The sequence below is a fragment of the Geotrypetes seraphini genome, chromosome 3 (genome assembly GCF_902459505.1).
Source record: "Geotrypetes seraphini chromosome 3, aGeoSer1.1, whole genome shotgun sequence".
Classification (NCBI taxonomy): domain Eukaryota; kingdom Metazoa; phylum Chordata; class Amphibia; order Gymnophiona; family Dermophiidae; genus Geotrypetes; species Geotrypetes seraphini.
Genome location: NC_047086.1, coordinates 273,376,979 through 273,404,417, shown reverse-complemented (window position 1 = coordinate 273,404,417; position 27,439 = coordinate 273,376,979). Strand labels below are relative to the sequence as shown.

Sequence of the window (27,439 nt, the reverse complement as noted above, 5' to 3'; positions counted from 1 at the left end):
GGTCGCTTGGATATTGATCTTTACATAGAGAGCTACTCCTCCACCTTTATGACCATCTCTGTCCTTCCTAAAAAGATTATATCCCGGTATGTTTGCATCCCATCCATGTGATTCACTGAACCATGTCTCTCTGATAGCAACAATATCTAGATCTGCCTCTAATATCAGGGCTTGCAGATCATGAACTTTGTTGCTTAGACTGCGAGCATTTGTGGTCATCGCTTTCCAGCTATTTTTCAGCGATAATCTCCTTTTTCGTATGGATTTTTGTGTCGTTTCACTTTCCGTTGCAATACTAAGAAATGAGTTGCTGATATTGCTTATGTTGCAGCCTTTACTACTATCACATTTTTTCTTTTGCTGGGGGTGGTCTTTATAATTGTCCTTCGTACATACACCACCCCCACCTTCTAGTTTAAATGCCTAGAAAAATATTGTCTAAATTTCTCTGCAAGGTTTCTTTTTCCTGCTGTAGTAATATGTAGCCCATCAGTGCAATATAGCTTCTTGTCCTTCCATGTATTTCCCCATCCTCCTATGTACCTGAAGCCTTCTTGATGACACCAGGCTCTGAGCCATCTATTAAAGTCCTCTGTGTTTTTCACTCTTTGCTCTCCTTTTCCATATGCAGGCAGTATTTCAGAAAAAGCTAAAGTATTTACAAAAGGTTTCACACCCTCACCAAGCTCTCGAAAAGCTTTCTGTGCTGCAAGTGTGGAGTTGTTGGCCAGGTCATTTGTTCCCAGATGGATAACAACATCAGTGTTAAAATCCTTAGTTTCTTCCTTAATTATAGTCAGTATTTGCCTGGAACTCCTGGTAGCTGAGGATCCTGTAAGACATTTCACTATTTTGGTCTCCTCGCCCTGTGTTCCAAGGTTAATGCCTCTGATGATGGAATCCCCCAACAGTAATAGTTTTCTGTTTTTGGCTTTTTTATTTGTACTTAGGGTGCTCTGAATGCGGAGAAAACCAAATTCCTACTACTAGAGAAGGAACAAAAACCATCCCTAACAGAACTAGATGTAAACACAATCAAATATCCAATACAGAATACTCTCAAAATTCTAGGAACACACCTAGACAGAGGCTGCACAATGCAAACACAAATACACAAAACCATAAAAAAAGCATTCTTCACCATGCGAAACCTAAGAAAAATAAGAAAATTCTTTTCCAAAGAACACTTCAAGATCATTGTACAATCCCTCATACTCAGCTCCTTAGATTACTGCAACAGCCTCTACCTACCTTGCCCAAATACTATGATAAAACAACTACAGACCGTTCAGAACACAGCTATCAGACTCATCTACTCGCTCAGCAAATTCGACCACGTCACACCTGCCTATGTAGACTCTCACTGGCTTCCGATAAAAGCAAGAACTCAATTCAAACTCTACTGCTTACTTTTCAAAGTAACCCATGGTATGGCCCCCAATTACCTGAACAACCGTCTTTGCCGCTACCGACTACCCAGATCAAGAAGAACTCAGAATCTTTTCACCTTCCCCCCTCATAATGGTACCCGACGTAAGAAACTTTACGACAGCCTTCTAGCAACTCAGGCAGCGAAAATTGACCCCACCATCACCAAACTGATGATTAAAACAACAGACATCAAAGTGTTTCGGAAAGAAATCAAAACATTTCTTTTCAAAAAACACGTCCTTACTTAATATTCCCCTCCCCAATCGCACATGCACTCTCCCCAGCAAATAACACACTAGTCATCCCCTTGAACCTCATTTACGAAAAATATCCAAACTCCTAAATAAGCATCTCCCTTAGGTATCCATTTAACCTTCTCCTAAAAAAGCATCTCCCTTAGGTATCCACTTAACTGATTCCTTCAAAGTTAGGTATCTTTCTTCAGTTGCCTATATTGTTTTCCCCACTGAACCTTGTAACTACTTGAACCCTGTCAAGTTATTCTATCGATAAATCCAGATATCTTATACTTGTATTTCTATACCACAACATGTAATTTACTTAAATCGTTGTAATGTAATTCTCTCGGTAATGTCCTGATCTCTTTTAACTGTAATCCGCTTAGAACCGCAAGGCACAGGCGGAATAGAAATCACAAATGTAATGTAATGTAATGCTCTTGTTCTCTTGAGTTTCCTTCATTGGTTGAAGTCCCACCTCCCTTCTGTTTTCCTGAGTATCGCAGTGCACTAGTGGAGCGAAGGAATTCTGTAGAGGTAATATTAGTGAAGGTGGATGTTTCTGTGTTATATGTCGCAGTCTTCCTGAGCCTACTGTGACCCATTTATTCCTGGGCTGTTTTATTCTTTGAGGTAGAGGTGGTAAGTTGGTATGATTTTGTGGAATGATGGAAGCTGCTTTAATTGTATTCAATTCCTGTTTAAGTTTGCAGAGCTCCTCCTTAATACTGGCAAGTTGAAGACAGATGGGGCAAGCCTTAAGCCTCCAAATAGTATGTCTTGGAATTAAAGCACCACAGTGATTGCATAGAATAAAGGTCATCTTGATTGGTTGTGAAGTGACTTGATTGGTTGTGAAGTGACCAGAAATATAGGCTCTATACCACCTAAAACACAGTATTTTAAACAAAAATACAGGTTCTATCAGTGCTACCCTAAAACACAGGATTTATAACAGGATTTTCCCTACTTTAATTACCCTGAGCCACAGGCACCAGAAATATAGGCTCTATACCACCTAAAACACAGTATTTTAAACAAAAATGCAGGTTCTATCAGTGCTACCCTAAAACACAGGATTTATAACAGGATTTTCCCTACTTTAGTCACCCTGAGCCACAGGCACCAGAAATATGGGCTCTATACCACCTAAAACACAGTATTTTAAACAAAAATGCAGGAAGAGGAAATAAGATTTAACAGAGGAAAGAGAAGGATTTATTTTTTTGTGCTTTTTTATATATTTTTTTAGTAAGAAACAGGGAGGAGAAGAGAAATTAAGCAGATATAATATGTATGTAAAAGAAAGCACTCTGATAAGAGGCCGGAATGCCGTCATCTCAAGCACCCAGTGTTTTAAGGAAGAAACTAACTATACTCTGGACGCAGAGGAAAAACCCCGCAGATACACCCCCATACATACCATCACCATCCATACAGCGCACACTAAGCAACCTGCACCCCCCCATACACACCCTTTCAATACAGACTCACATTCACCAAGCAGACTACTAGGGACACCGTACCCGACGGCTAAGACAGGTTAAAGGATAGAAATCACATAAATCAGTACCAATGGTGATAGATATTGTGGAAAGAGATACAGGCATCTGTCAAGGCAAAGGCAATGTCAAAGTCAAAGACTAAGGCTAAACCATAATAAAAAATTACTAAGGCAAGTATGGAGACAAGTCCATGGAACACCAGAAAGGCATTAGTTATGAAGTAGATGCAGAACAGTGCTTCAAAAAGGTATCTCAAAGTGCACAATAATCCTTCCAGTGAGCCTGCGAGCGCTGAGAGTAAGTTTGCAGCTCAAATGAAGCCAAAGTGTCCATGCGACTGGACCATGCAGAAAAGGAGGGTACCTCCGGGGAAGCCCTGTGTTGCAAAATGAGCTTTTTCCCCACCAAGATAGCATGGAGAACAAATTTCTGTGAGGTCACATTGAGGTTCTGTTGAGATAAGTCCTGCACATCGCCCAACAGTAAGGCAGGTGGATTCCAGTGGATGGTGCAGCCTAGGACGTCCTCCAAGCACCTGTGGACCTGGACCCAGAAGGTAAGCTTCGGGCAGAGGAAAAATGAGTGCAAATAGGTGCCTGGGGAGAGATGACAGTTAACACATAAATTATCAGGCCACAGCCCCATGTGAAAACCCCTAGATCTGGTAAGATATGCTCTGTGCAGTATGCAAAATTGGGTTTCTTGTAAAGAGACAGATTTAACAAACAAGTATATATTCTGAAAGAAAATATGTATATCAGAAAGAGACACTGTCAATCCCAAGTCCCTAGTCCAGTCCGATACTATGGGCTGAAGACACTGCGTTCCCTGACTCTCCCTACCCTCTGCGTACCAGGTAGCAATCTTGTTCTTGTGGGGTGGCACATCGAGAGCCCTTTCATCCAAAGATCCACAATCCCAAGTGGTAGGCGAAATATGGGTCAGAGAGTCATAATAATGTTTAATTTGAATATAGAGATAAGACTGGTTAGTGGGGAGCCCCCAGTGGGTACAAAGTAAAGAAAAAGAAGGGAAACGTCCGCCCCCCAAGTATAATAGATCGCGTATGGTGGACTCACTCTCAGCACGGCCCCTCAAACCGGGCAAGCCCCGAAAACCAGGTACAAAATTAGGGTTGCCAATCAGAGATAGAAAGGGGGACGGGTGAGGCACTTTGTGCTGAAGTTTCCGCCACCACACCCAAGCTCTCTGAAAGGCATATAGGTAATGTAACGAGGGGTACCTCAAAGAGACTGGCGAACTCTGAATCCCATGCATGAATGAAACAAAAGATACTGGAGAACAGCAAGTAGTCAGAAGATCCAGAGGGGAATAACGCCTGTGCAATGTCAAACGTTCATGGATCCAACGAAAGAGAGATGCGACGTTGTAGAGGCGGATGTCTGGTAGCCCAAGCCCCCCCCTGTCCCTTAGCTCGAGACAGTTTGAGGAATCCAATGCGCGCCTGTTTGGCATTCCAAATAAATTTACGGACAATAAAGTTATAGTAGCGTTCGTCTTCATGACTGACCCAGAAGGGCACTGACTGTATCGCGTACAAAAGTTTTGGGAAGAGAACCATCTTCACCAGGGCTACCCGGCCCATCAGGGATAAGGGAAGGGAGCGCCATTTATGACAGAGGGAGTGGATCCTGCCAATCGTCGCCGTTATATTGGCTTCATATAGCTTTTTCGGATCCCGGTAAAGATAAATCCCTAAATATTTCAATTTCCCAGGTGCAATGCCCACTCCCAACCCCTGGAACCAAAGATCACCCTGGGAATCATGCAACAGTAAGGCTTCAGTTTTTTCATAATTAACCTTTAAACCAATAAAGAGTCCGAACGAATTAATAATATTCATCAAGCGAGGAAGGTTGACATCGGCGTGTCGAACGTAAAGCAGCATATCATCAGCGAACATACTAATACGAAATTTGTGTCCTCCGATGCTCAAGCCTTGAAGATCCCTGTCCTGACGGATTCGGATGGCCAGGGGTTCAAGAGATAAAAGGAATAGCAGAGGGGACAATGGGCAGCCCTGCCGTGTGCCCCGACCCAGAAAAAAGGGTTCCGAGATCCCCCCATTGATCATCAGCTGAGATTTAGGGCTAGTGTATAAAGCTGCCACCCAGGTGACTAAGTCCCCGGAAATGCCATAGCGGTCAAAGATCCAAAAGAGGTGTTGCCAGGAAACCATATCGAACGCCTTCTCTACGTCAAGACTGGTTATTAAAGCCCTATCGGAGGCATGATATGGAAGCTGCAATACCGTGAGCACCTTAAGTAAGTTCATGGAGGCATGCCTCCCTGGCACAAAGCCCACCTAATCCTCGTGGATCAGGTTCGGTAGGATCATATTAAGGCGCGACGCCAATATCCCGGCAAGGATTTTAACATCCTGATTCAGGAGTGATATGGGGCGATATGAACCCAGCTGGTCCACAGGTCTCCCCGGTTTTGGCAAGATGATAATTTGAGCGCTGTTATGAGTGTTACCGGGAGGTGTGTCTGACCGAAGTCCCATAAAATAAGCTTGCAGAGAGCCCAAGGCCGGTGGGGGCAGGAGTTTATAAAACTCCGGGCCAAAGCCGTCTGGCCCAGGAGTTTTAGCCAGCTTGAGTTTTCGAATAGCTAACTGCAGCTCTTCCCCACTAATCGGTTGGTTAAGCTCCATCTTCTGTTGTTCAGAGACCGTGGGCAAGGACAGATTGCAGAAAAAGGCATCTCGCGCTTTGTCATCAGGCGGCTGTTCGGCATAAAGCCTCTGGTAAAATTGAAGAAATTGGTTTGTAATTGCCTGTTGCTGAGTATGCACCCCCCCCCCGCCCCATCCTTGATATGAGTAATAACATGTTGGGCTCTAGGAGGTCGGATCAAATTGGCAAGTAAGCGACCGGTTTTATTACCCCAAGCATGCAGCTTGTATTTGTAGAAGTATATATTTCGAGAGGCCCGTTGGGAGATAATATCATTAACCCGATGTTTGACGTCCAAAAGCCTATCCCGCAAATCACTTGTAAGGCTCGAGATGTGTGAGCAGCGCAAACGCTGTAACTCAGCAGTCAAGGACAACAATTCCGCATCCCGTTTTTTCTTAGCAGCAGCAGAATAGGCCAGTACGTGACCTTGCAAAACGGCCTTGGCCGCTTCCCAGTATGTAACCGGGCTCACATCCTCCGCATCGTTCATCTGAAGGAACTCTTCCCACCGCTGCCCCAAATAAGTGCGAAAAGAAGGGTCCGAGTATAGGTGAGGAGACATCCGCCAAATCCTACCAGGAGAGGCAGGAGAGAATTGCAGAGTGGCACCCAAGAGCGCATGGTCCGACACCAAAGGAGCGGCCATACCTGTTTTGGTCAATTTAGAAAACAGGCCATCAGAGATTAGAATGTAATCAATGCGAGAGTATACGTTATGAGGGTGGGAATAGAAGGAAAAGTGAATTTAGGGTTTGCCAGGCATCCAACAAGCCCAATTCTTGCAGGAGAAAAGGTATCCCCTTGTTATAGTGTCCCCGAGAGGCATTTTTAGCCGGTCTACAATCCAAAAGGGGCTCCGCCACTACATTGAAATCTCCCCCTATAATTAACTGGTGGGAAGAGTAGGCGGCCAAAATCCCCACCAAGGAGGAAAAAAAATTCATGTGAGTAAACATTCGGAGCATAAACCGTACCCAAAACTAGAGGGGAATCCCACAGATCTCCAATCAGAAATAGGTATCTGCCCTCCTGATCCTTAATTTCCTTTTGGACATGGAAGGGAATATTCTTATGAATCAAGATCGCCACCCCACGTTTTCGGGAAGAGTATGCAGAGAAGCCCACCTTTCCCACCCAGTCCCTCCGGAGTTTGAGATGTTCTGTGGCGGACAGGTGGGTCTCCTGAAGAAATGCTATGTCACAGTGTTCCTTCTTCAAGTAAGATAAAATCTTGGTGCGTTTCACAGGAGAATGAAAACCATCAACATTTAAAGAATTAACATTCAAGTTAGCCAGTATGAAAAATAAATATATGAAATGCAATGAAATAAACCAAAAACCATAGAGGAGAGAGGGAGCGTCCCAGCCAAATCCCCCTCCTCCCCATATCATGGAGAATGCTATCCATCTGTTGCGGCATCCGTCTCAACCAAACACCAGACAAATCACTATGCCCTAGAATCCCAGACAATTCACCAGCCATCCAACCAAGCATACACATACACACACACACACATTCCAGCAACTGCGTCCCCCCCCCCCGCCAATCATCCTCCCCTTCCCCCCCAGACCATACAGTCTACCCCAATACAACAGAACAGCATAGATACAGCAGCTCCGGGTCACCCCTACCCAACTAAGGGGAAGTGTTAAATAAAAGAGGATAACCCAAAAAACATAAAAGGCATATCAGTCAGTTGCATATAAACACCAAAAGCTGAGACACAAATAACAGCGGAACAACTAAGAAAAGGCATGTACCCTAGAAACAGGTATAATAAGGAACACTTATAAAGTATAACATGTGAGAGGCGCCCCACCAAGGGAGCGCCTGGTGCTAGATCGAAGACAGCAGTCATCGGTCAGTAGTTCGGTGTAGTTCCACAGTCTCCCCCTCACACTCCCGAAGGAACCGAGAAGAGGAGGAAATGCAGGAAACCGATGTAGTCCCCCGACATAGGAGAAGATTCCAAATCAGGAACATGTACAGTCAGGGCTGCAGGAAGTAACAAGAAACAAGGCCCACAGATCCCAGCAGCACCCAGGCCACAGGGATATAATAGCAATCCAAGTTCAAAGAAAAGCATAGCAAAGCCTTCAATCACCCGGCTGAGGAGGATCGATCACAGGGGGAAGCTTTTGAATAAAGTGTTCCATAGCCTGCGGGGTGTCCAGAAAGGTGACTTTGTTGTTGTAGAATATTCGGGCCCGAGCTGGGTATAGGAGATTAACCCTGATGTGCCGTTTGAAGAGCTCATTGCAGAAAGGTGCCATAGCACGTCGCTGATAGGAAACATGTGGTGAGAAATCTTGGAAAATGAGGATTTTATGACCCTCAAACTGTAGCCTTCCCTTTTTGGTACAGAAACAAGATCCTCTCCTTCACAGCAAAATTGAGAAAGCGTGCTATGACTGGCCGCGGTCGCTGCTCTCCCTCGTTGCGGATCCCCACTCGATGTGCCCGCTCGATCAACAGCGGGGCCAGAGGGGCCTGTATATCAAAGGCCTCCGGCAGCCACGCTTCAAGGCGAGAGCGGAGATCCACGTTGCGCACGGAGGCAGGGATTCCGATGAAGCGCAGGTTGTTCCGGCGACCGCGATTCTCCTGGTCCTCCGCTCGCTCCGTTAGGGTTTTAGCCAATGTTTCCAGAGTGCGGAGACGCTCCTCAAAGCTATCCGTGCGCACTTCCTGTTGAGCAATGCGGTCCTCTGCGCGTTGCAGACGGTTCGTCTGAGATTCTAAGCGCTCTCTCATCTCCTCCATAAAAGACTGAATTTTGGTGAGCTTATCTTCCATCACCAGGGTTAGGGAGCGCGTGAGTTCCTGCACGGCCGCGTCCTGCAGGGTGAACATCGGCACCGCGTGCTGCTCCGCCATCTTAGGGCCCTTCACAGAGTGTTTAGCTTTCGTTCCTCTTTGAAATTTAGTCGGCATAACCAGCGCGAAATGCCCAGAAAAGAACAACGCGGAGGCGCACTCCGCCCGCCGGTTTGCAGGGAAGGGAAGAGCGCGATGCACCTCCCAAATCCGCGGGTTTTAAGCAAGTTTTAGGGCGGAGTGGCCCGGAGCTGCAGAGAGGCACATCCGATCAGGTCTCCAGCATCACGTGACCCCCTGGTTTCCTAAGACGTAGTATCCCGCCTGAGTTCTTATTTCTGTCACTGATATACCTGAAGAAGGATTTATCTCCTTTCTGGATGTTCTTCGCTAGAGACTCCTCCATGCGGAATTTGGCCTCCCTAACTACTGTTTTGACAGCTTTTGACTTGGCCACATAGACTTCCCTAGAGTCCTGTTTCCCTGATTGTTTGTAAGAGATGAATGCTTTTTTCTTCTCCTTGATGAGGTCCGAAATCTCCGCAGAGAACCACTGTGGCTTATTGTTCCTTCAACGTTTACTTACTGATTTAACATAGCGGTTTATTGCTTCTTGTATGGTGGCTTTCAAAGTCGACCACATTTCTTCCACGTTATCGGTTTCTGCTTGGCTTTGTAGCGCCTGGTGAACGAAGTCTCCCATTTCTTTGAAGTTTGTGTCCTTGAATTTGAGGACCTTGGTCAGTGTGGTAGATTTAGTGAAACCTTTCCTGAGATTGAACCATACCATGTTGTGGTCACTGGAGGCCAGTGTGTCGCCCACCAAGACCTCTGTGACACTTTCTCCATTGGTAAGTATCAAGTCCAGTATTGCCTGATCCCTTGTTGGTTCCAACACCAGTTGCCTGAGTCTTGCTCCCTTCATAGAGTTTAATAGCCTCCTGCTGCTGCCGGAAGCAGAGGAAAACGTGTCCCAATCCACATCAGGCATGTTGAAGTCACCTAACAATACTGTGTCCCCACGCAAGGTGATATTCTCTATATCTCCGATTAATTCCATATCTAGGTCATCCTGTTGTCTTGGGGGTCTGTATATTACGCCAAGATACAGGCATTTGTCCTTCCCTCTGGCCAAATTTACCCAAAGGGATTCCCCAATGTAGTGGACATCTGTGATTCTGGTGACCTTAATGTCATCTTTAGTATATAATGCTACACCTCCTCCCATTTTGCCCTCCCTGTCCTGGCGAAGCAAGTTGTAACCCGGTAAGACCATGTCCCACCCGTGGGAGTCCGTGAGCCAGGTCTCAGATATCGCCACCACATCCAGGTTGGCATTCCTCATTTCTGTTTCTAATTCCAGGATCTTGTTTCCCAGACTGTGGGCGTTTACGTACATAGCCCTCCATGTTGTATGTTTGTTACGTCTCAGTGGGGATGTTCCCGCTTGAGCTACTTGGACACCTTTAGCATTATTTGCATGTTTTGTACTTTCCCTAGACCCAGAGTTACAACGTGCACCTATCCCGGACTCCCCAGACCCAGAACTACAGTGTGTTCCTATCCCAGACTCGGAAATGTGTGTACCCTGTGGGGGTATTCCCGCTTGGGCTACTTGAACACCTTTAGTACAATTTGCAATGTGTGTTCTCTCGCTGGACCCAGAATTAAAATGTGTACTCCCCCTAGACCCAGAATTACAATGTGTACTCCCCTTAGACCCAGAATTACAATGTGACCCAGAATTATAATGTGAGCCAACCCCAGACTCGAAAGTGTGTATACTCTCCCCTGACCCAGATCAGTGTTTACTTACCTTAGTCTCAAAAAAGTATTGGCAGCTTAGCTTGCCAGGTAGGTTGTTTGTGCCCGTATCCTCCCCCAACTTACCTAGTTTAAAGCCCTGTGTAGTAGGCGGGCTAGACGGTGTCCAAGGACGTTCTTCCCTCTTCTGGTCAGGTGTAACCCGTCTGGTCCCTGTAGTCCTTGCAATGCCTCTCTATGGTGCAAGAACCCAAAGTTCATCTCCTTGCACCATCCCTGCAGCCAGTAGTTTGCCCTCTGGATGCAATCCTCCCTGGCACTGCCCTTGCCCCTTACTGGAGGATCGAAGAGAAGACCACCTGCACATCCATCCTCCTCAGCTTCTCACCCAGGGCTCTGAAGTCTTCAGGTATGCTCTCCGGGGTGCTCCTGGCGGTGTCGTTGGTTCTGACGTGGATGAGAATCATGGGGAAGTGGTCACCGGGCTTGATGAGTCTGTCCAGGCAAGTGGTTACATCTCGGATCCTGGCCCCTGGCAAACAGCAGACCTCTCTTGATTGCAGGTCTGATCTACAAATTGGACCCTCGGTGCCCCTCAGCAGCGAATCCCCGATGACCACCACTCTGCGCTTCTTAGGGGTGGGCCGATCTGTTGACTCCGGAACTGGAACCGTCTGCTGAACAACTTCCTGTTCCTCATTGTCAGGACCTTCCTGTAGCAGCTGGTATCTGTTCCTTAGGGTGATTTGTGGTGTCGATGTAGAGCCGCCCTATATGTGAGAGAAAGAGACAGAATAAGGTCTTCTGCGTTTTCCTGTGGAGGAAGTCACCAGCTGCCAGGAATCAGCGTCCCCAGCCACTTCCTGTATTCCGACGGTTGGTCTCAAGTTTGCAGGTTTGGATGCTTTGGGTGTCTCTAGGATGGTCTTGTCAGGTTCCTATTTGGCGATCTGAGACAGCTCCTGGATTACTCCGTCGATGAAGGTCTCGTCGTCTCGGATACATCTTAAGCGCTGAACCTCCTCTCTCAGGCTCCTCAGCTCTAGCAAAAGGCTTTCATCTGGCTGATCCATTCCTTCCGTCTGTGTAGAGACTGTAGACATCTTTGAGGGGATGGCCTCGGTCTGTACAGAGACCTTTGCCTTCTGTCCTGGCTTCCCTTCCATCTGTACGAAGACCGTAGCCATCCCCTGGGTACTTTCGGTGACTGGACTGCCTGTCTTGATAGAAGTCTTGCTACTTCTACTTCTACCTGCCATTTACAAAAGTTGTTGTTTTTGTGTTTTTTTTTAAATATTTGTTAGGATGGAGGCTGTTAGGTGTTGTAAGAAAGTGTTGAGGTTGGAGGGATAGAGGTAGCTAGTTAATTCCTCGATCACCCATTTCCCGATACAGCCATGCAAATTAGTGAAACCCCATACAAAATAGCCAAGCAGTTGATTCACTAACATTTGCTTGGCTATTTTGAATCGGGTTTTACTATCCTAAAACCCGACTGCTGCAGACCTGTAGTCTCTTTGCGCACTGTTCTTCCTTTCAACCGAAGGTGGTTTTGTCGTTCCATGTCAATCAGGAAATCAGATTGCCAGCTTTCCAGTCCATAGGTTCAAAGAAAAAGGACCGGATTCTGAAGAAGTTGGATGTTGAGAGGTGCTTCTTCAATATCTCGAGGTCACCAGCGAGTTCAGGCTATCTGACCATCTTTTTGTGCTGATAAAATCCAGCTTTATGTGTTGCACCGGCTTCCGAGGCACGTGGGGTCCAGTGAGGTTTTTTTTGAGGAAGGGTGTGACAACGGCATGTTTGAAGGCATGAGGATGTGATAGGAGGTTGAGGATGTGATAGGAGGGATGACAGCGGGTGAGATAGCGCTGATTAGGTGAGTAGGAATCAGATTGAAGGAGCAGGTAGTGGGTTTGAAGGATGACAGAAGATGTGTGGTTTCCTCCTCAGTGATTTCAGGAAGAGAGCATGGCAGTTGTTGAGAGGAGGTTAGTAGAAGGAACAGGTGGAGGGAGGGGAGGGGGAGGTAGCCTGGTTGAGAGCTCAAGGTGAATCTTCTGAATCTTATTGTAGAAGAACTCTGCCATAGTCTGGGAAGATATTGAAGGAGGGATAGGGGATGAGGCTGCTTTGAGTAGGTAGTTTAGTGTGGTGAAGAGATGGCAAGGGTTGGAGCTAAGAGAGGTGTTTAAGTGGGTATAGTATTCTTGTTTGGCCAATGAGAGGACAGACTGGAATGATGTCAGCATGAATTTGAAGTGTATGAAGTTGGTGTGCGCAAGGGATTTAAGCCAGAGACATTCAGTGGAATGGGTGCAGGTAGTGGATGCGGAAGATCAGCCAAGGTTGATGTCTGGCATGCCTAAAAGGGCATGAAATTGGAGGAACAAGGGTATTTAGAGCACAGGAGAGAATGGTATTATAGGAGAGGATGGTTTCATTGACAGTTTTGTGTGATATAGTAGTTGAGGAGAGGGATGAGACAACAATGGGCTCTAGGGTCAATAGCCTGAAAGTTCCTAAACATATTGGTGGCGAATAGCTGGGTCTGAGGGGATGGGGTGAGGAATTGTGATTATTAACAGATGATGGTTAGAGAGGGGAAGGATTGTATTACAATACAGTACAGTGTCTTTTATATACTGCAATTTTCTGCGAGGAATCTATGCAGTTTACAATAAGATTTAGATCAGGTTCTTAAGTTGCTTTATTAGTAGGAGCATTGGCTTAGGAATGAGACATAAGAAAGTGGTTATAGTGAAAAGAGGTAAATCTTTAGTTTCTTCCAGAATTCAAGGTAGTTGATGGATTGCCTTAGATCAATGGTCTCAAACTCACACCCTTTGCAGGACCACATTTTGGATTTGTAGGTACTTGGAGGGCCTCAGAAAAAAAGAGTTAATGTCTTATTAAAGAAATGACAATTTTGTGTGAGGTAAGAAGATGTGCATCTAGTTTTCTTTTAAATCCTAGAACGGTGGATTCCGCAATAACCTCCTCTCGGAGAGCATTCCAGGTATCCACCACTCGATGCGTGAAGCAGAACTTCCTGATATTTGTCCTGGACTTGTCCCCCCTTAGCTTCAGTCCATGTCCTCTTGTCCATGATGTGTGACATTGGACATTGTAAATAATTTTTTTTCCTGCTCTATTTTCTCGATTCCTTTCAGTATTTTGAAAGTCTCGATCATATCCCCTCGCAGTCTCCTTTTCTCAAGGGAGACAATCCCAGTCTCTTAAGTCATTCCTCGTATTCCAAGTTCTCCATACCTTTTATTAGCTTCATTGCTCGTCTCTGCACCCTCTCCAGCAGTTTTATATCCTTCTTTAGGATGGGAGACCAATGTTGGTCACAGTATTCCAAGTGTGGTCTGACCATTGCCCTATAAAGCGGCATTATAACTTTCTCCGATCTACTCGTGATTCCTTTCTTTATCATGCCTAACATTCTATTTGCTTTCTTTGCCACTGCCGCGCATTGTGCCAACGGTTTCAAGGTCCTATCTATCAGTACACCCAGTTCTTTTTTACCAGCATCCAGTATAGTTGCTTTAATAGTGGACTTGCCTTCTCGTATCAGTTCCTTTTTAGAATTAGTCTTGCAGCTGTGTTTTGTAGTAGTTGATGTTTCTTTCCTTTTCTGTAATGCCACAATATAGTGCGTTGCAATAGTTCAGCTATGGTATTAGGATAGATTGTGCTACTGTCCCTGAAGCTGGTTTGTCAAAACTGGTCTTATTGTCCTCAGTTGTCTCATCTTAAAGAAGAATTTTTTATCTAGAGTGATAATGCGTGTGTTGAAGGTTAAGTTCGAGTGACTCCCAGGACTTTGGAGGTATTCTCTATCTTTAGATTCTTACCAGTGGATAGATCTAGCTCAGTTCTTGGTAGTTGTAGTCTCCAAACCATAATATTCCTAGACTTGTTCAGTTGAGGGATGACATTTTTTCTGTAATGGCTCCACAATTATGGAACGCCTTACCCCAGTACCTTAGAGATGAAAATGACTTAAACCATTTTCAGTGTTCTCCCCAGAAATTTTTTCCAGCCGGGTGGCATGAAAAAGTAGCTGGGTGGGGCGGGGCGGGGAAATTTGGTAGTGGAGAAAATTAAATGTATACTATTTATATTAGTTAATTATTATTATTTTCCAATGCTCGATATGACTTCCTTTTTTAAGGTTTGACACTTGTGCCAGAATATTTTTACTAAATCTAAGAAGTATCCAATTCTAGAAGTGAATAATTAGATATTCACCCTCTTTTAAATGGTATAGAGGTTTAAAAAAGGGAAATGTGTTAATGAAGTCATTAGGTTCAATCTAACCATTTATTTCTGCATGAATTAAAAAAAAAGATAAATATAGCTCATCCAGTCATACAAGAAATGGCTGTACAATACCTCTAATAATGTTTTGATCACTAGGTTCCTTCCTGAGGTCTCACTGAGGATATGAAATAGATGCTATCCCCACTTCCAGACCTCTTCCACATAATTTATGGAGAGGTGTTACTGAGCCTTGAAGGGCACCTGTGTGATTGATCTTTATCTGCTTCCTTTTTATTTTGCTATAGTGCAAAGTAAGAGCTAGGGCAAAACAGTAAAGTAAAGATGCAGGTAATAATTAGCAATGTATTAAAAATATTTTATTTTTATTTGCTTATAATGTCATTAGAAAGCTGCTTGATGATAATACAACTTTAATTTAATTCTTTATAATGTGTGTGTCTGTGTGTTGGGAGGACAACACCTACGTCAACAGTAAAGTTAGAATAGGGTCATTAAATCCAGTGATGTACCTAGTATATATGACAGCCAGTGCTAATCATTTTTTTAACAACCCCCTCCTCTATATAAAAAAAGATATTTTTAGTAATAATCCATGAGTCACACAATAAGGGTGCATCTAGGAAAAGGCAGCAACTTAAACACTGCAGTGAGCACGAGAACACCAACACACGCATTGGAAAACTAAACAAACCAGATCCTACACAGTCAATTGATCCTGTAGTCGATGCTAACAGAAAGCCATGTCCTTTTCATACACACAGAACACAGATACACCCTCGCCCAATATGGAATAATCACAAACTAAAAATAGAAATATGTAGAAACCAGACTCTTCATACAATGCAACACCACAGAAACAGTGACACATGTCCCCTAATATTGTGCAAAATATAAAGACAGTAGATGTAAATTTGAAAAAAAACTTCTACATAAGTCACCACTTTACACATTAACAAATAGAAATAAAACAAATAATGAGAAATATGAAAATACCATTTTATTGGACTAATCCATTTTTCAATTAGCTTTCAGAGGCCAAATCTTTCTTCAAGACAGTACAGTATACAGCTGTTATGGTATCCTGTCCTGATCTGAGGAAAGGGGTTTGGTCCCCCCCCAAAATTGCCTTATTTCCATTTCCTATTGATAAATTTTAATCAATACAGTTACAATACTACTTGATTCTACGTAAAGCAAAAAAAATATTTTTTTTCCTACCTTTTGTCGTTTCTGCTTTAGTCATCTTCTCTTCACTCTCTTCTTTCTATTCAGCATTTGTCCTCGCTCCCTTCCATGCAACATCTGTCCTCTCTCTTTGCCCCTTCCACCCAGCCTCTACCCTCTCTCTACCCCTTCCATCTACTGTCCACCCTATCTCTGCCCCTTGCATCAACTGTCCACCCTTTCTGCCTTTTCCATCCAGTGTCTGCCCTCTCTCTGTTCCATATGGTATCTTCTCTCTTTCTATGTCTCTTCAGTAAACTCTATATCCTGTGCCCTTTCTCTCCTTTGTACATGATTTATTTCAGCTTCAACCCCTCTCGATTTTTTGTCTCCACCCCTCCCCTATGCTCTGACATCTCTCTCTTCTCCTTTCCTTCCTTCCTTCCTTCCCACTCCACCCCATGGTCTGATATCTCTATCTCCTTCCCTTCTCTCCCCCCCTCTCCAGTATCTGCCTCTCTCTTTCTCTCCGTTTTTCTTCTGTGAGGAGAACATGTTGATCTTGAACACTGAATAATTCTTCCATATTCCCCATATCACTGTACTGTAGTCTGGTCCAGCAGATTGCTTTGGCACTATTACATGGGTAATAGTAAATTCATTATGCATCAGCTTTCCACACAGAATGCCACAAGTCTCTATTTCTTGTGCTGTGTTTACATCTTCCAGCAGCAGAAACTTGTGAGACAGATCCCTTGGCAATACTACTCTTCAGAGCATTTTGACCATCTGGTTCTGTATGGCTGAAGGCTTTAAAGCTCTGTTTACTGGAGGAGACTGTCCAGCATACATAGTTGCATCACTCATAAGGATCTGATCAGAGATTGCATTAGACAAGGTGGTATTTTTAGGCATGGAAAAACAGGACATGTTCTCCTCAATCTGCTCAGATGCCCTTTAATGTTCGTCTGATCTCGGGCTAAATCTTGCCTCCTGAGCTAATCTTCAAAGGAGAGCGGAGTGGGAGCCATATCGGCAGTGAGATCCGTTTTGGGCCGCATGTTGTGCAGGGCTGGACTAAGGCAAGTTGTAAGCTTCCTTCCATCGCTGACATATCTTCCATAAGTCAGCAACGGAGGGAAGCTTACAACTCGCTGCTCTTGCTTGCTTCGGGCCTTCCTCGTTGACGGGTCTTGCCTTTACAGAAACAGAAAGTAGGCAGGACCCGGCAGCGAGGAAAGCCCGAAGCAAGCAAGAGCAAGTTGTAAGCTGACCTGTCTCCTATAGCAAACCCATGCTCCGGGGCGTATGCATGCCGACTTCCTTCTCTTCCCCCCTCGGGACGTGACTTCCGGTTTCGGAGGGAAGCGGCATGCATGTTAGAGCCCCGGAGCATGGGTTCAAGTCGCTTGCTGGCGTTAAAAAAAAAAAAAAAAGTCAGGCTCCTGCGATTCAGGATGTGCCGAATCAGCCCGGTAAATCTCCAAGCCGGTGAGAAGATTTTTTTTTAAAATGTTGAGCAGAAGGCGGCAGCAGCAGCAGGATTGCGATCGAGATTACAGCCGGGCGCTCATCTAAATTAGCTGGGCGTAGCGCCTGGCTGAAAGGCCCTGGGGAGAACACTGCATTTTAAAGGCAAACTGAAGAGCTTTCTTTTTAAAGACGCTTTTAATTTATAAATATATTTAATGTTTACTTTTTTTTTTAATTATTCTTTTTTTTTCTCTCTCTCTTTTCTTTCTAAAGGAAAAGAATAATGAAATGGAAAAAAAACCCCAACTTTTTATTCCCCCTTTTTCCAATTGTTTTTACTATTTATGTCCTCTCCTTTACCTAATAATAATAATTGTAGTTCAGCCCTTCTTTTCCATATGTATCTGTAAGTTTGTATGTCAGTCCATTTAACCCATATTATTTACTGATTATTTACTGATTATTTTGATGTAAATGATATTTTACTTGTTTTAATTTGTACATCGCTTAGTAAAATTTAATAAGCGATTCATTAAGTTAAAAATAAACTTGAAACTTGGAGTTTCTCATTGTCCAGGTACTTAGGTCATTGATGGTATTCTTCAGGTGCATTATGGTGCTATTGAAGGATTTTTTGGCTATGCAGAGAATGAAGATATGATCCTTGGTTGAGGGAAGGATATTCCCTAGTGCTCTTTGTTAAATAATGCAGGAGATATTGGTGACCTTGTGGGAATCCGCAGTTGGACTTCTGTTTTTGTGATCTCTTGTCTTCTTTCCAGACTTCATAAGTTCTGTTTTATAGGAATTGTGAAAACCATTGCAGTACTACACCCTGTACTCCAAGTTCATTTAGGAGAGAGTGGTCTGTTGCATCAAATGCTGCAGAGTTATCAAATTGTAGCAGTATAGATTGTTTGCCTTTGCTGAGTTGATAACTTACTTTAGATATTAGTTCAAGTAGCAGGGATTCAGTGCTGTGCCTAGGTCTGAAACCATGTCGTGATCAGTGGAATCCATCTGTTTGATCTATGAATTTAGCTAGTTGTGTACTTATGCAGAATTTAAGTAGTTTTGCAGTCCATGGAATCCCTGCTACTGGCCTGAAGTTTTCTACTTTGGTCAGGTCAAGGTTAGTGGTTTTAGGTGTGGATGTCAGTGATATTGTTTTGGGGTAGAGTCCGTTTTCTTGGCATATGTATTGCAGAATGATGGTCGAGCAGTTGGAGGAAACGATTAGGTCCATGCAGGATCCATTCTGCTGTGTAGGGGTGATTGAGCACAACTGGAGATTGATTGAGGATGTGAGGGCAAGGAACCTGGAAGCATAAGAGTTGGAGGGGTCATTTTCAAGTGAACAGCAAGTTTGATACACAGTTATTTAAATGAACATAAGAACTGCTGCTGCTGGGTCAGACCAGTGGTCCATCGTGCCCAGCAGTCCGCTCACGCAGCGGCCCCTAGGTCAAAGACAAGTGCTCTAAATGATCCCAGCCTCACCTGCGTACTTTCCAGTTGAGCAGGAACTTGTTCAACTTTGTCTTGAATCCCTGGAGGGTGTTTTCCCCTACAACAGACTCCGGGAGAGCATTCCAGTTTTCTACCACTCTCTGGGTGAAGAAGAACTTCCTTACGTTCGTACAGAATCTATCCCCTTTCAATTTTAGAGAGGGCCCTCTCGTTCTCCCTACCTTGGAGATGGTGAACAACCTGTCTTTATCTACTAAGTCTATTCCCTTCAGTATCTTGAATGTTTCGATCATGTCTCCTCTCAATTTCCTCTTTTCGAGAGAGAAGAGGCCCAGTTTCTCTAATCTCTCGCTGTACAGAAACTCCTCCAGCCCTTTAACTATTTTAGTCGCTCTTCTCTGGACCCTTTCGAGTAGTACCGTGTCGTTCTTCATGTACAGCGACCAGTGCTGGACGCAGTATTTCAGGTGAGGGTACACCATGGCCTGATACAGAGGCATGATAACCTTCTCTGATCTGTTCGTGATCCCCTTCTTTATCATTCCTAGCATTCTGTTTGCCCTTTTCGCCACTGCTGTGCATTGCGCGGATGGCTTCATTGACTTGTCAATAATAACTCAAGTCTCTTTCCTGGGAGGTCTCTCCAAGTACCGCCCCGGACATCCTGTATCCGTGCATGAGATTTTTGTTACCGACATGCATCACTTTACACTTATCCACGTTGAACCTCATCTGCCATGTCGATGCCCATTCCTCGAGCCTGATTATGTCACATTGAAGATCTTTGCAATCCCCCTGTCTCTTCACTACTCTGACCAATGTCCAGATCATTTATAAAGATGTTGAAGAGCACGGGTCCAAGCACCGAGCCCTGTGGCTTCCCACTGGTGACGCTCTTCCAGTCCGATTATTGTCCATTTACCCCCACTCTCTGTTTCCTATCTCCAGCCAGTTTTTAATCCAGATCAGTATTTCACCTTTGATTCCATGGCTCGCAATTTTCCGAAGTAGTCTAAAAATCCAGATACACAATGTTGACCGGGTCGCCCTTGTCTATCTGTCTGTTTACTCCCTCGAAGAAGTGCAGCAAGTTTGTCAAACAAGATCTGCCTTTGCTGGCTGGTCCTCATCAGCCCGTGACCGTCAAGGTGATCAGTGATGCGGTCCTTTATTAGTGCCTCTACCATCTTTCCCGGTACCGAAGTCAGACTCGCCGGTCTGTAGTTTCCCGGGTCCCGCCCTCCCCAAACCTTTTTTGAAGATCGGTGTAACATTCGCCACCTTCCAGTCCTCCGGAATCTTTCACGATTTGATCAACAGGTTGTCTACTAGTTGAAACAGTTCCGCTATACAGTGGTACCTCGGTTTACGAGTGCACCAGTTTGCGAGTGTTTTGCAAGACGAGCAAAACATTCGGAAACTTGGTGCCTCGTAAACTGAGCTTGCCTCGCTGTATGAGCGCCCCCCCCCCCCGCGATCCGGCATCCCCCCCAGCGATCCGGCATCCCACCCTCACTCGCGTTGCCCCCCCCTCCATCGCGATCCTACTTCCCCCCCCCCCCCCTGAGCAGTCAATGACACTTCCTTTACCCAACTTGGCACCAGTGCCGGTGCCCGAAGATCCTCCCTCTTCTGGCGCGGCCTGGGCTGGGCGGTGCATCGGAGATCCTCCTGCTTCTGAGCTGGGCTGGGCTGCGCTGGACTGGCTTTGAGCATGAGACCAGAAGGCTTTGAAGTAATTGCCTATAAAGCTTATAAAGCTTTGAAGTATTGCCCATAAAGCCTATAAAGAATAATAATTGTGGGCAGATTAATAGGCCCTGTCTAGCTTTGTTTTGATGATATTGTGAGTTTTGTTGATACACAGTTCATCTATTCTTTCCTCTTCTTTTTAGTTGTTATATTACAATGTTGGTAATTGTATTTGATGTTGTGAGGTTTTTAGTGAGAGTGAAGTGAGGAGTCATAAAGAAAAACATACTGTATATACTTGAATTTAAACCTACCCAAATATAAACTGAGGTAATCTTCCCTCTCCCCCAAAAAATTAAGTTGGCTGAAATATAAACCGGGAGGTTTATATTCAAGTGCCCTGCCCTGGCAGGCCGTGCACCCAGACCCCTCCCTCTTCTGCCTTGCAAGGCTCTGAAACTTGTCTCCCCTCTCTCCCAGTGCCTTGCAGGCCTCCACCAGGCCTGCCATAAGCCCTGGTGGTCCAGCGGTGGGCCCATACAGGAGGGATTCCTCCTGCTTTCTGTCTCGACCTACTCTAACAACTCTCACCTCCCTTTTGCCTCCCGGAAACTTGCGGTAGACATTCAGATAGCGATCTATGGGGCAGGAGCGTTGGAAGATCGCTTCTGACCCGGTTCACTGCTGATTTATTCAATGGACAAGTCAAGAATATATACACTGATACCAAATTTTACAATAACATTGAAACTAAAACCCCAAGAAATACAACACAGGCAATTCAGCATTAGTCCAGGTGTTGATTTTTCAACCCAGACTCGGCCAACAAGAAAGCACAGTCTGTGTCTGTATATGGCCGTTTGGGGGAGGATGGGCTGGAGAGGGCTTCAATAGCTGGGAGGTTTTAGATGGGATGGAGTAGGTTTTAACGGAGATTTCGGCAGTTGGAACCCAAGCATAGTACCGGGTAGAGCTTTGGATTCACCCGAAGCACTCTCAGCACTTTAGTTTTTACTGAATTGTTTTTTAAAGCTATTATTTTATAACTTTTATGTTTCAGTTTCAATATTGTTGTTTGTTATCCTTACCTTGCTTTTAATTTGTTCCAGCTGACTTCTTTGTGACCTCTCTGCCGCCGCACAGCGGCGGCACGCTGTGGACTCCACCCCCAATTGCCCGGTAGATGAATTATTTAAACAGGCTCTTTGCGGCGCACGCCAAAGGAGCGCGCTTAAGGAGCATGTTCTGCTCCTTATTGCGCTCCTTTGTGCGCGACTAATATAGAACAATGACAAGGGGTATTTAGCAAGGAAATTCTATAGTACACGTTTCTCGGTGAGTAAATTCTTTAAGAGACTGCTACCTTTTTTTGTGGTTTGTCTCTATTTTAACTCCAGTGCTTTATTGGCTTTTCCTTGTTTAAAAACTCCTTTAGTTTTATTTCATAACGCCTGGTTAGAATCCTCTTTAGTCATAGTCCATGACCACAATATTTCTTGTTCCATGGAGCAACTCACCTTAAATATCCCAACTATTTGTGGTTATCGACCACTTAAGCCATTCCATAAATTAAATCCTTCTCCTATTAGAGATTGTGTCAATATTCCGTTAATTGATCATGATTCATCTCCATCCAAGGTCCCCACCTGTTTTAAATCTACTAAAGCTTCCCTTAAATTTGATTTAATTAATGTTCGGTCTTTTAAAATTAAATATCATTTAATCAAAGATCTTATTATTCATCATTCCTTTGATGTTTTATGCATTGTGGAAACATGGCTCATGGAGGAGAAGAGGCTTATCTTTCATATGCATGTCCCTCGGGCTTTTCATTTTTTTTTAACCATCGCTCCTATAAACGTGGTGGTGGTTTGGCAGTCTTTTTACGTGACTCATTAATACTTCATAAAGTTCACGTTTCTACTAATTCTTCTATTGAGTCCTTACAATTCTCCCTAAGAACTAAACCTAAATTAGATATACTACTAATCTATCTACCCCCGCCTATAAACATCGATAATCTTCACATATTACAATCTTTGCTATTTGATTTTGGTTCATCTTCTAATAATTCTTTGATTCTGGGGGACTTTAATATACATTTTGATGACCCAAACAATAATTACACTAAAGATATTTCTGCTCTCCTTAAGCAAATGGATTTCTGTACACTTATTTCTCAACCTACACATCAAGCAGGTCATACTATTGATATGGCCATTACATCAGCTGCCTCTACATAAAATTTTTCAATAGGTTCTTTCTTATCAGTTCCATGGTCGGACCATCACTTAATTCCAATAACCTATTTATCTCCTACCATTAAAAATGTTACTGTTAGTAAAATTATCAAATTCAGAGACTTCACTAAGCTATCTGCTGATCAACTTGTAACCAACTTTCAATTTAATCCTTCAAACTCTAAAACTAGTACTTTAGATGCCCACTTATCTTTATGGAATGATACTATTCAACTTTTTCTAGACAAAGTAGCTCCGTTTGAAACTAAATATATTTCAGCTAGAAAGTGTGCTAATCCTTGGTTTACTGCAGAACTTACATTGATTAAGAAACAAATGAGATGCCTTGAGCGCCACTGGAGGAAAAACAAAAATCAATCCAATTTAGAAAAATTCATAGTCCACTCCAATATGTACAAGGAAAAAATAAACCAAGCCAAAAGGAAATATTACTCTGATCAAATTTTAAAATCTAGAAATGTTTCTACGCTATACAAAATTTTAAAAGCAGTTACTCCATCTTCTAAAAAACTGGAGCATTCTTCCAGCCAGTTACCAACAGCGCAAGAGCTTGCAAACTATTTTGTTGAAAAAGTCAAGAATATCCGAGAAAGGTTCAGAAAAAACGGAGAGTTGCTGCCCGAACAATTTGTCACAGAGACTTCATCCCTGCTATCTGCAAAATGCACACAATTTCATCTTCCTTCTCTTGAGGAACTTAAATCTTTGATCAAAACAATTAACTGTAAGGGTATGCAAAATGAGTCTGTTCCTCCATTTATCCTTAAACAGCATTTTGATTTTTTCGGACCATTAATACTCTTTTTGATTAATGAAAGCCTACAGTACAGTACTATGCCATTAGTTTGGAAAACCTCCATTATTCACCCCATTGTTAAAGACCACAAAATAAGTATCGAAGAGAAATCAAACTATAGGCCAATTGCAAATATCCCGTTTCTTGCAAAAATAACAGAGAAAATCGTCTTTAATCAAATATTAAACTTTATAGAACAAACAAATATTCTACACCCTAACCAAACAGGTTTCCGGCAACACCACTCTACCGAACATTCCCTGATAGTTATGACATCTTCAATACTATACCACTTGGATCACCATTCTTCTGTTCTCCTGATCTCTCTTTCTGCAGCTTTCGACACAGTTGATCATAATCTTTTACTGAATAGATTACAATCCATAGACATCTCTGAGCAAGTCCTTCTTTGGTTTAGATCCTACTTTGACAATTGCACCTCTATAGTTTCCTTTAATGATTCCACTTCCTCGAGTTTTTCTGTCTCCTACGGCATTCCACAAGGTTCCATTCTGTCTCCTTTCCTGTTTAATATTTTTCTTTCCCCTCTTATGACTCTCTGTCAATCTATCGGCTTCTCAGTATTTGCTTATGCCGATGACATACAACTTTTACATCCTCTCGACCCTAACAGTCCATCGGAAATTGCTGCTATCAATGAGAAACTTAATCAGGTTCATCTATGGCTTGACAATAATAGACTGTCTTTAAACATTAATAAAACTAACACTTTACTTTTCCCCTGGAAAGATAATCATAAAATTGCTGTTCCCATTAATATCCAAGGGGTAGCGCTCAAACAAATAAACAAGATTCGGATTTTAGGTGTCATCTTAGATGAAAATCTATCCTATCATGACCACGTCAGTTACGTGGTTAAGGCTACTTTTTACAGATTACGTCAAATACGATCTATCTCAAAATTCCTTTGTCATAAATCATTAAATATACTAATTCATTCAATGATTATTTCAAAAATTGACTATTGTAATGCTTTATTTAAGGGAATGTCTCAAAAAGAAATTAGAAGATTGCAGATTATCCAAAATGCATCCATTAAATTAATTATGGGGGCCAAGAAGTTCGATCATGTCTCTCCTTTACTCCAAAAGGCACATTGGCTCCCAGTTGCTCACAGAATTATATATAAGTTATCCTTACTCACATTTAAATCGTTGTTATACAAAACTCCAGCTTTTATTTACAAAGTTTTAATTCCATATACTTCTCCTAAAATTTTAAGATCTAATGATTAACTTTTATTGGTCATTCCTTCTCTTAAAATCATAAATACTCGAAGACAATACATTTTTACTGTTACGGCACCACAGACATGGAATTCTCTCCCACTCTACTTAAGAGAGGAGAAGAATTTGGATAAATTCAAGAGCTAACTTAAGAGCTTTCTTTTTAAAAATGCTTTCAATATTTAATTGAAATGTCAATTGCTCTTTCTATCTGCTCGCTTTTTTCTTTGTGTGTGCATTTTTATTTTCAATATTTTATTTGTTTTCCCATTCCTTTTGGATTTTACCTTTAATTGTCTTCTCTTTCCTATCATAAATTATAGTTCTTCCCCTTCTATCCCATTGTTTCCCTGTTATGTTTTTTAATTACCTTGTTTTAATTTGTCTATTTTTAATGATTTTTAAATTGTTGTTAATGTTTACCTCTTATTTTTTTGTATTTTAGTAATTTATGTTATTATTTGTACATCGCTTAGTAATTGTGATAGGCGATTAATCAAATAACTAATAAACTTGAAACTTTAAACTAAGAATAAAAAATTTAAATTGAATCAGGTTGGGCAGACTGGATGGACCATTTGGGTCTTTATCTGCTGTCATCTACTATGTTACTATGTCACCTAGTCAACCCCTCCCTCCCCCTCCCTTTGGCCCAAAAATCTGTGTTTATATTCGAATATATACGGTATGCTGGAAATCTGTTGCATATTGTTACCAGTCCTATTTTGAATTGGAGGAAATGTTTTTCCACTCAACAAATAGTTAAATTCTGGAACTAGTTACTAGAGGATGTGGTAACAGCAGTTAACATATCTGGGTTTAAAAAAGGTTTGCACAAATTCCTGGAGGAAAAGTCCACAGTCTGCTCTTTAGATAGAAATGGGGAACACCATTGCTATCCCTGGGGTTGGTAGCATGGAATATTGCTAGTATTTGGAATTCTGCCAGGTACTTGTGACATGGATTAGCTAATGCTGGAAGCAGGATACTGGGCTAGATCGACCATCAGTCTGCCCCAGTATGGCTATTAGGTTCTTATGATTTATTCTCTTCTGTGATTTCTGTCTCTTTGTTTCTCAGGCTTTTGCAGAGTACCCTGGCAGTGTGCCACAACTAAGGGTCCTTTTTTCCTTTTATGCCTCCACCATTGTGGCCACCATAGATGCAGCAGTGAAAATCTCAGATCCTCTGGTTGCCAAATTGCTTCCCTATATCCAGAAGGTACTTTTCATTTTGTTAATGTTGTCTGCAGTGTGCCTATGATCTCTCTTCCACTATCACTGTCTTTTCAACCCATTTGGTAGCACAGAAAAGGAAGCAATATCATAAATAGCAGAATATTATAAATACAGTAGAATCTCAGTTATCTGGCACCCATGGGGATTGGTGGATGCTGGATAACTGTAGTTTCTGGTTATGTGAGAGTTACTTTAAAAATAGTTTTTGTCTCCCTTCCCACCTCATTCTATTATCCCCCAGCCCCATTTGTAGGTCCAGCATCTGTTGTTCCGTTTTTTTCTTGGTCACTTTCTCTCTCCCCCCACTCTGTTACCTGAAGCAGCAGAGCTGGTCCTGACAACCCCCTCCCTCCCTTCCTTCCTCCTTTCATGAAGCAGCAGAGCTGGTCCTGACAACTCCTCCTCCCTCCCTCACTAACCTGAAGCTGTAGCGGCAGCTGGTGAGCAGAGGAAGCGCTAGTAAACAGGCAACTTCTGGCCAGCCCCTGGCAAGGCCTTTCATCTGCCGTGTCACTTGCTGGGGTTGGCCTGAAGCTGCCTGTTTACTGCTGCTTCCTCTGCTCGCCGGCTGCTGCTACAGCTTTGGGGAAGGGAGAGAGAGGGAGTTGTCAGGACTGGCTCTGCTGCTTCGGTAACAGGTTAGAGGAAGAGAGGGGGATATCAAGACTGGCTCTGCTGCTTTGGGAACAGAGGGAGGAAGGGAGGGGGATATCAGGACTGGCTCTGCTGCTTCAGGAACAGAGGGAAGAAGGGAGGGGGGATATCAGGACTGGCTCTGCCGCTTCTGGAACAGAGGGAGGGGGTTGTCAGGACCAGTTGCTTGCTGCTTTGGGAATGGAGGGAGGGAGGGAGATTTGTGGCTGATGCTGATGCCTCTGGGGCTGGAGGGGGGGTGTTGGGTCAGGAGCATCACTTTGGACGTTGTTTGAGGTGCGTGGGAGACAATTTTTTTCAGATCATAAAACCCAACATTACCATATTTTGGCATAGCTTGCATCAGGAGTAACTGTGAAGTATACTCTGTCCTCACTTGTCATATGCATTCTCCTAGAATTTCACTTGCACAGAGAGTAAAGTACTGTATCAGTGCATGATATTAGAGGACTGCCACTAAGACTGTGCTTTTCCAATGTCTTGGCTGCTGCTTCTGTGAAAGTTCATAAATTCCTGACTCTTACACAGGTAGTGAGGTAAATATGAAACACTTGTCTGCATGAGGCTAATGGTAGTGATGTATCTACTCCAAAAACAGCACTTGATTCTAGCTTGATAGCTGATTAGAGGGACTATTGGATGTACAACTAGATACAACTTCTTGACCTTGTTGAAGAAAATGGGGTTTTTAA

The 27,439-nt window shown here is 43.4% G+C and overlaps 1 protein-coding gene across 1 annotated transcript in view; it reads left to right on the top strand.

Moving 5' to 3' along the window:
* Positions 1–27,439, top strand: part of HEATR1 (HEAT repeat containing 1) — a 693,629-nt gene that overhangs the window by 124,410 nt on the left and 541,780 nt on the right. The window contains exon 6 of the mRNA XM_033935556.1: positions 25,936–26,076. Coding sequence (XP_033791447.1) covers positions 25,936–26,076 — 141 coding nt within the window. The remainder of the gene's footprint in view (positions 1–25,935; positions 26,077–27,439) is intronic.